The sequence below is a fragment of the Anarhichas minor genome, unplaced genomic scaffold (genome assembly GCF_050575085.1).
Source record: "Anarhichas minor isolate MPS153535 unplaced genomic scaffold, ASM5057508v1 ptg000058l, whole genome shotgun sequence".
Taxonomy (NCBI): domain Eukaryota; kingdom Metazoa; phylum Chordata; class Actinopteri; order Perciformes; family Anarhichadidae; genus Anarhichas; species Anarhichas minor.
Window position 1 is genome coordinate 14,316,583 of NW_027466504.1, and position 8,879 is coordinate 14,325,461.

The 8,879-nt window shown below is 42.4% G+C and overlaps 2 protein-coding genes across 2 annotated transcripts; both read right to left on the reverse strand.

Moving 5' to 3' along the window:
• Positions 1-1,594: 1,594 nt before the first annotated feature.
• Positions 1,595-4,777, reverse strand: tysnd1 (trypsin like peroxisomal matrix peptidase 1). Its single transcript, XM_076076897.1, has 4 exons — positions 3,078-4,777; positions 2,644-2,774; positions 2,314-2,499; positions 1,595-2,123 (listed from the first exon to the last, which is right to left on the reverse strand). The coding sequence occupies exons 1-4, from the start codon at positions 4,109-4,111 to the stop codon at positions 1,921-1,923; spliced, it is 1,554 nt and encodes a 517-aa protein (XP_075933012.1). The 5' UTR covers positions 4,112-4,777; the 3' UTR covers positions 1,595-1,920.
• A 136-nt stretch (positions 4,778-4,913) lies between these two features.
• Positions 4,914-8,793, reverse strand: sar1ab (secretion associated, Ras related GTPase 1Ab). Its single transcript, XM_076076898.1, has 7 exons — positions 8,707-8,793; positions 7,512-7,582; positions 7,051-7,170; positions 6,896-6,961; positions 6,715-6,818; positions 6,499-6,630; positions 4,914-6,191 (listed from the first exon to the last, which is right to left on the reverse strand). The coding sequence occupies exons 2-7, from the start codon at positions 7,567-7,569 to the stop codon at positions 6,075-6,077; spliced, it is 597 nt and encodes a 198-aa protein (XP_075933013.1). The 5' UTR covers positions 7,570-7,582; positions 8,707-8,793; the 3' UTR covers positions 4,914-6,074.
• Between the last annotated feature and the right edge of the window lie 86 nt (positions 8,794-8,879).

Here is an 8,879-nt window from a genome sequence, read left to right on the forward strand (position 1 = left end):
AACATTTAGATAACCAGTTTTGAGTTCAGGCAGGAAACAGGCGATAAAGAGAGGAAGCCACGTTAGAATACTGAAAAGCACCCTTTGGCTTTACCGTTTACATGTCATTTGCTTCGGCTCATATGTGACAGTCGTCATTCATGACTTAATGAAAAAAAAAAAGGTTTCTCACGCATCACTCTTTCGCTTGTATATAATGTGTGTATCAGAAGACAGATTGTCACCTATTAGTCCTGTTATCAACGCCTTGACAAACTAGCAGAATATACTGCTTAGTTGACAAGTGTACATCGTATCATAATGTGGATCAATTATTGTGTTTAATAAAAAAAATTGAAATAAAATAAACTTGTTTATGTGGCCCAGCCGGCCACCGTACATGTAAGTCTGTGCATTTGTTCTTTCTTCATTTCTTGTCAAATTTTAGCACCAGCAATGGTGTTGTGCAGCATGTTTACTGGACCCTTCTCACAGCAAACCTTTTGACTACTTATAGCAAGAAAACCACAGCTGGAACTAATAACGTCAATGTGTGTGTGTTTATATATATAAATAGAGATAGATATAGCGGTTTTCAGCAGGCAGACCATTTTTAGCAGACCAAATGTGTATTTTTTATTTTTTTTTATCTGTGGTTTCCTCATTTAAACAAGTCTTAAAACACTGACTCTTAAAATATCGCTATTATTACAAGTACAATCTGCCAGTTAGGTGATCAACTTAACCATTTTCAAACAAGTTAAATAACATTCTTGAAAGATTAATGAATATTAATAACAAACATAATAGATAATGATACAGCCCATCTTAGCAACTACCATTTCAAAGACATAAATCTATGTGTGAGCACATTTTATTGTCAGCTCACTTCTGCTCTTGCCTTACCTCCCTCTGCAGTGGAGTGTAGCTTATATCTACGGGAAACCAGCAGAAATGAAATACAGTCTGCATATCAGCACAATACCTTTAGAAAAACCCTCCTCTGCCCCCTCGGGACATTGCTCAAGCCTCTCCACTGTGAACAGTGAAATAGAAACCTTACAGTTAAGATTCAGTGTATGCATATTCTTGGAAGCTCGGGCCAAGAGAACTCGTCTTCGTATTGTAAAAACTGACAGTTACCAATCCTCTGAAATGTAATTTCTCAGTTTCACATTTCGGTGATAATGGAAATCCGGTAATGTCCCAGTGGGTGAAGCCGTAAATGTGTTAGCTGTGAGTGGGCATGCCTGCCAACAGATGTCTGAATACCTGATACTGACAGCACGTCTGTGGCTACCCAAAGGGACCAATCATTTTCAGCAACCCATCAGCAAGTAATGCTGATTATTCCTCCCGTTTGGCGAAAAACAAGCCATATGTAACAGAACCAGATTTAAATTAAAACACATTCAAAGTGTAATGTCTTTTCTTCATATTGCAACTGTTAAATGACTAAGGCTTAAATGGTTTAGGTGAAACCTGATGCACTTTTTCTCCCGTTGTTTTATCTGGTGTTCTGTGAATTTACATAAGAAATAATATGGGTATTAAATCCTGCTTTATTCAGCCCTTTCGCTCTAAATTTCTCTGGTACCCAGAGTACACCGAAATATCACAAGAATAAACTATTTTATTGATAGAATTACATTACAGTATAATAAAACTATCTCAGCAGGTATTAAAGTCAATTTAACATCAATATTTCACAGTTTACTGCATAATTCTGGGTGAGAGTATGAACATTATAAATGAATGATTTTAATTGCATTTACTCCTTCAGACTTGACTTTGTAACAAAGTGAGGAATGAAACAGCAACGATTTAAAATATTACACATAATATCAACTTGATTATTTAATACGAGTATACATATAATCCATATTGATTCAACCATCTAATCCTCTTCTCTAGCATATCTCAAGCTGCGGGGGTCCTCGGTTATAGTTGGCTTTGTGCACTCTGTAGCCGCCACACTGTGCCGACTTCTTTTTCTGTGCTATCCAACACCCTGAACACATTAACATCCTTTGTCTGGTGAAAACTCTGCAACAATCTCTGGAAGACGCTCACTGGGATGCTAAAGTTGAGGTGCGGGTAGGTCACTTTGGCAGCAAAGTCCCTTGTGTTGCTGGACACGATACCTGCAAAACAGAAAATAATCCTTATAGTCTTAAAAATGCATATACAGCACTGCAGACAGAGCGATCTGATGTGTATAGCTGCCTTCTCTCTACATAGGGGTGCATTGTTACAGTATAGTTTTCTATGGTCATCATGTGCCCCCCACTGATCAAAAGGAGTACAGGATTTTGTAGTTGCAGGGTTTCTTACCCAGCAGCTCTCCTGAGCGTGTCCGCACCACAGCACCCCCGCTGGTCCCAGCTTGTACTGCACAAGTGGTCTGAAGCATCACAGGCTGGTCCTTCCAGCTGATGGTTTTGGAGAGGACACCAGAGGTCAGGGACGGACCACATCTCCGGCCCAAGCCACCATATCCCACCACAACTACAGATTCCCCTGCAGGCAGGCAAACCAAGCTGAACATCAGTCTTATAACCGTTTATTTGGGCTAAAGAGACCAATCTCTTCTGGCACCGACTGTAAATCCAGATGTTACTCCCAAAAAACAACTATTTTGACTAAACAAGACTGAAGTCAAACCTGGACTGTAACTCTGAGCCATGCAAGGGACCACAGCCTCTGTGACGGAGTCCCTCAGCTGCACCAAAGCCAAATCATAGGGTGAGGAGGCTTTGGTGGCAAACAGCACATCACCCACGACATCATGGACTCTGTGAAACAGAAGTGGCCAAAACAAACAGCAAACATTAGGCTACATATTCTGCATTGTTCGTACCAAATCAGAAACATTACAGCCTGTTGAACAGCGAAAAGGAATTTCACGTTCTGATGTTGATAAAGTTAAAATAAAATAAACTTTCTGATGTGACAGAGCCATCGTTAGGGTTATTAGTTCCAACTGTGGCTTTCCTGCTATAGTCAAAGTGTCTAGATTTGAGAAGGTTAACAGGTTTTAGTTCGTCGTTTGGGCTACCTGACAGCCCACATTTAAAGGGGTTAACATGTGCTGTCACCTGTCCCTGTGATGGAACTTCAGGTTGACTGTCGACTTCCCGTTGACGACGTGGCGGCAGGTCACAACCAGCCGAGGGGCGACGACCACCCCTGAGCCCCAGAACAGTCCGCTGTCCACGAGGCACACAGTGGGGCATTTCACAGCTCTGGTCTCGTGGGCCGCGGCGGACACGAGGAGGCCCGCCTCACCCGGATGGAGCCAAACACCTCGGAGTGGATCTTGACCTCTCGTGCAGCGGATGATGTTCCTGAAGATCGAGTGGACCGAGCAGACCAGCGTGAGGCCTATCCACTCGTTCTCCTTCCACCCAAACGGAGACACGATCAGTCCGAGGAGACGCACGTCGTCCGGGCGTTTCACCGCGAACAACCCTCCGCCCTCTGTACCGGGCAAGCAGCGGGCGTCTGTGAGGATGACGGCGTTGTCCTCCCCGGACAGGTTGCTGACGATGCCCCTGCTGAGGCTGCTGCCGAAGAGGTCCAAGCAGAGGGAGCCGAAAGGTGAGCCGCACGCAACAACCGGGCAGCCTTTACGGAGAGACGAGCCGCTCTGCCAGGGTATGGTCCCCGCATTCGGGCCGCTGTCTGCCGCCACGCTTAGCTTGAGCACCGCGAACCAGCTGAGGGACTGCGCGTCTGCGATCAGCTCCTCGTCCTCCTCGTCCATGTAGAAACGCCACTTGTCCGCCTCTTGGAAAACTGTCTGGAAAGCCCGTTTAAACTCCAGACAGTTCACCAGCATCAGCAGCTCGGCCGCGACCTCCCGGTGAGGTGTTGTTTTGCTCCGGGAGGGTGAGGACAAGCTGACGCGGATTTTAAGTTTTTCACTGAAACTGCGCGGTGACAGGAACCCGTGGTCCGAGGAGAGGGACTCTTTGTCGGTGGTAAAACGGGAAAACGGGACGCCCGTGCATAGCACTGTACCAGACTGACGGTGGACGATAACTCCGCTGCAGCTCACCGGTTTCTTTGCTGAAAAAGCCTCAAACACCTGGACGACACAGCAACACTTCTCCACCTCCTGTACCTCCATGATGCATGTGAACTTTAACCACGCTACTGCATAAGTGACTAGAAGACTCGTTGAAAGGCTGCACAGAGTCCAGTGGTTACACAAGACTCCATACTGTAGTGGTTTAGCAAACTGACTCCGAGTTTAAACTTTAACTCTTCTATCGCTAATAGTATCCACAGTAGTGTTTTCATAGCGTGGATTCTGTCGTCTAGCTTCCTGTTTGAGTCTCATTGGTCCACGAGAAAAGAACTAACACCCACAGAGTAATGTGATTGGTCCGAATGTTGATGATAAAGCTCTGAGCCAATGGGAAATAAGGAGGCGGGAACATAGTTTATTGTGCTACATTGTAACCTACCTTTTAGTTATTTGAATGTTTTGGGGATCATTTGAAAAAATGAATGTTTGAAAGTATCCTAAATTACCTTTTAATTAACTAATATCTAAAACCTGGCGTTTTAATGGCAAAAAATGAAATAATTGCAGCCTGTTTATAGTTTTTTTTTTTTTTTTTTTTTCTAAGAAAGCAGAGAACCGCATAAATTGAACAGACTACTATATTTACCAAAATTACGGACTACTTTTGGGTCAGCTGTACATGTTAAATTATACTGCAAACACTGTACAATATAGGTTTCCTTTTATAGGAATTTTAGTTTAGCTGGGTTAGATGTTTAATTATTTCTTAGCAGTAGATTTTAAGCATTTTTTACATTTGTAATAACAGTATCTTAAAACTAGTTCGACCATAATAATGATATTATGGTGTAGTAATACATTTGACAAAATGGATACAAATTTGCAAGACAAGAAAGATTCATAGGATTGTCAAAAATATTTATTAGGCTCAAACTTCACATGTTAAATAACAATATGACCTGCCTTTTGTAACGGATACATTACGTCAGAGCTCAAGGCTTGATGTAATATAAGGCAGGCCACATTTTTATTGCAAAATATAAATAAGAGCTTATATACAAAATTATGTATAATATTGCACTAAGAGGTAATTTCATGCATATCTTTTGCATGCCCTATTTGTATGCACCACCCAAGTACTCTCATAATATCACTGCATGTTTTGAGCAGCCACTAGTCACAAAGTACTCGAGTTGTTTCACAGCAATAAACTATCATGAAAACCGGTAGTTTGGCATCCACCACATCACCTGGCTGTGCTTATGCAGTTTACATATACTGCAATTATTAGACACTGTTCTGTGCTATCAAATAAAGCTCAACACAGCAAAATGTCAGTTAATGCACTTGTGGTCACATAATTGGCCTCCAGTTGTAAACCCTTAAACAATTAGAAAAAACATGAAATCAGTAGAACTGTCCGTATCCTTGGAGGTAGCAGGCTCCTGTCTTAACACTTTTCTTAATAACAAATATGGCACCAAATCTCTGCAGCACTTTCCAGAAAACCTATCTCCTTGGATGAAAAATCTCACGGTTCTTCAAGATTCCCATTAGTTTGAAATAAGTAGGGTAAACATAAAGATATAATTATAATATTCACTCTCAATCACAGTAACCTCAAACTCAAAATGTTAACCAAATTGACCTTCACTGTAAATCTACACCAGCAGCTAAAAATAAACCCGGGTCAGAAACTGGTTCACAGCGACGACATGTTCTATATGGCAGACAGAATTCTCTACCGGCTTTGAGTAAAGGTAGAACCCACACCATGGAGATTATTCTCCACACTCAATCTGAACAATACAGACGGATGATTCATTACTTACTCTTTGACTCGCCGTGGTATGATTGATATAGATTTCTTTGAACTCATGAAGAATACAAAGTATATTAACACAAAACACTCGTAACACATTTCCTACTGGCACAGTTCAAGCCCTAAATATGGTGTAGGTAACAAAATATCTCCATGGCAGGTGGTTTTTTTTTTTTTAGTGGAACATGTCTTTCTGTGTGCAGGTAGCATGGTGAATGGGGTTTGTTAAAAGAGCATGAATCAGTCAATGTACTGGGATAGCCAGCGGAAACCGTCTCCATATCCTTGTCTCTTCAGCACACTACACATGTAAACCTCCATTGGCCTCAAATTCAGCTCCTTCAGTGACACTTTGCCCTGAAAAGAAACAAAAGGACACATTTCAACCTATTTTACCATGGACAGAGAACATGTACGATATCCTAAACCTGATAACCCGAAAAATAACACTTTTCTTCTGTGCTGAAAGAGAGGTATGATCTGGCATTGCAAGATTTGTGAAACACACTGTTATTATTCAGTGAAAATGTCCTTGAACGACCAGGCAGCATGGACACAAACGTGCTATTTAATGAAGTCATATCAGAGAAAGGAGTAACTATAGGAAACATGCTGTTTTAGTGTTTCTACTGCTTTCCCACATAATCTCTCATGTGTGGATTACCTTTCCAGTTGTCTGTCCATGAAGGCCAAAGATTCCTCTGAGCCCATCCTCACTGATGGCCTCGGGGCGGTCTATCTTATTCCCCAGGATGAGAACCGGGACGTTTGAGATGGTTTCATCCGTCAACAGGGCCTGCGGACAGAAAGGGTTCAAATATACACCAAAGAGAACTGCGTTGAGCGTCATATACAGGTGAAACCAATATAATTAACTTACATCCAGTTCAACTTTAGCCTCTGCTAGTCGCTCATGGTCTGCAGAATCCACCATGTAGACTACACCGTTTATGGCCGGGAGGTAGTTCTTCCAGATCCTTCGTGCTGTGAGAGCGACACAATGTCAGCATGTACGTGCACACAGCTGCCAGGGCATCAAACTGCATCTTTCTTATTCCTACCTTGTACATGACCTCCCAGGTCAAACGTTGTAAAAGTCATCCCAGCTATGGTCAGCTCCTCGGATGCTGAGGACAGAGGGGAAGCACTGGCTTTAGACAAGCGATGGAACAAAACTGACAGCAGAACTGGCGGCATGTCAAATCGCTGAATGTACTTGGATGCAGCGTTGGCACGTGTTGTCCCAGCCGGTCGTCTCTGAGCATGTGCAGGAGTGTAGTTTTTCCAGCATTGTCTAGTCCGAGGAACACTAGCTTGCCACTCTTCTTGTACAACCCTGAGGATACAACGAAAACAAACCATATTCATTTAAAATAAGATCACTGTAAGCTGGAGGAGGACAGGGAGGCCCTACATGGGAATTCTACTACATCTATGTTTGTACACATTGACCTCTACTGACAAAGGGACAGACAGTTATTTAAAAATGACAAACATATAATGTTTCTGACAACGTTGGGAAGTTTGCTCTCTGGACAGACCTCATCCATGCTTACATTCAGTGTGGTTCATGAGCTACAGCCATTTTAGTTTGGGTCTGTCAATTTATTTTACATGACGACAAAGTTCTGGTGCTTAAGGCTAGAATATAGTATTAGTATATGTGCAGTACTTTACCTAATAGTTGCAAGACACTGCTGAAGCTCTTGTAGATCCAGTTAAAAATAAAAGACATTTCTCTGGACTGCCTGCAATACAGATCATACTGAAATTATTCATTATAGCACATCAATGAAGAACACAGCCCAGGACAGTGATTAGTTCAAATGGCTGTCGGACCTTAACGGAGCCTCCTCTCCCCTCATAAGCACACATGAGAAGATGAAAACAAGTCACAGCACATCAAGACAGAATGAGCTAGAAAATAAGTATAGCATTTAATGTAGTGTTGCAAAATGACAGAATCTAGCACTGAAGCTCATTGTTAATCATTATTCCCGACTCTGGATTACGCTGCTGGTATGTAAACTCTGTGTAATCACACAAGCTTTAAAGCATGAAAGGAAAGGAGGGCAAACTAAACCACAAACAGGCTTCAACTGATTTTTAGATAGTTTGTTTCTCAGAGCGGTCTCACTAAGTTACGCTGATCTTCCTTTGACTATTTTTATGACGGGTTGTGGCAAGGACACTTGATCTCGGCAGTCGCCCCCTGCTTCCCCCTCTCACTCACTCACTCACACACACACACACACACACACACACACACACACCTGTCACTCTATATGAGACTTGATGTGCTTGTTGCAATGAATAGTGAGGCCTTCAGTGACTAAGGCTTCGGCAAAATACCCAACTGTTGATTACTTATCATGCAGTGTTTCAGTATTGGGTCCTTTTGTAAACACCAAACTTCCATTTATAAAGTATGACATTTAAATCCAACGTCTATGGAATAAACACTGTAACACAACAGGCAGCGTGTACTTCAGGTAACCCTCTATAATGTCGGTATTCATGGAATCCCACCAGGTTTTCGTGCAAATCTCAAACCAGTATTCTAAAATAAATATACATGTATCACAACATAAAACAGGCCACACAAGTCATGACTGGACTCCTCGGAAATGTTAGTTTCAGCGATTTTACTGGCACAGTTGGGCTTATCACGTGAAGCTCGTAGTAGCGACATCAGCTGTCATACAGTAAACAATGATACATTTAGTAAACAACATACGCGCAAAGAGATGTGCAATGACTCGCTGAACTAAACCTTCATAATGTCAGGAAAGTGCTTCAACAAGCAGAACAATACACTTAAAACGCGGAGACTGAAACAACGTCAGCCTGACATATACATTGGGGGAATTACCTTTGTCTGTCGTATTTATGAACTGCCCGTCAGTTGGTTTTTGGTCCAACCTGTCCCGTCGACCGTCATGTAGCCTACGGGTTTGACAGATAGCCGGAAATACGTCACTAGGATGGCATGTAGAGCGCGCGGGAGGCGGGGCTCATGCCAGTAATGGTTTTCTTAAAAATGTA

Coding starts and splice junctions, on each gene's coding strand:
- tysnd1 (XM_076076897.1), bottom strand. CDS start 4,111: ATGGAGGTACAGGAGGTGGAGAAGTGTTGCTGTGTCGTCCAGGTGTTT. Junction 2,775..3,077: donor AAGTTCCATCACAGGGACAG/GTGACAGCACAT, acceptor TCTGTTTCACAG/AGTCCATGATGTCGTGGGTG. Junction 2,124..2,313: donor ACGCTCAGGAGAGCTGCTGG/GTAAGAAACCCT, acceptor TCTGTTTTGCAG/GTATCGTGTCCAGCAACACA.
- sar1ab (XM_076076898.1), bottom strand. CDS start 7,569: ATGTCTTTTATTTTTAACTGGATCTACAAGAGCTTCAGCAGTGTCTTG. Junction 7,171..7,511: donor CAGTGTCTTGCAACTATTAG/GTAAAGTACTGC, acceptor TTGTATCCTCAG/GGTTGTACAAGAAGAGTGGC. Junction 6,819..6,895: donor CCTGGGAGGTCATGTACAAG/GTAGGAATAAGA, acceptor TCGCTCTCACAG/CACGAAGGATCTGGAAGAAC.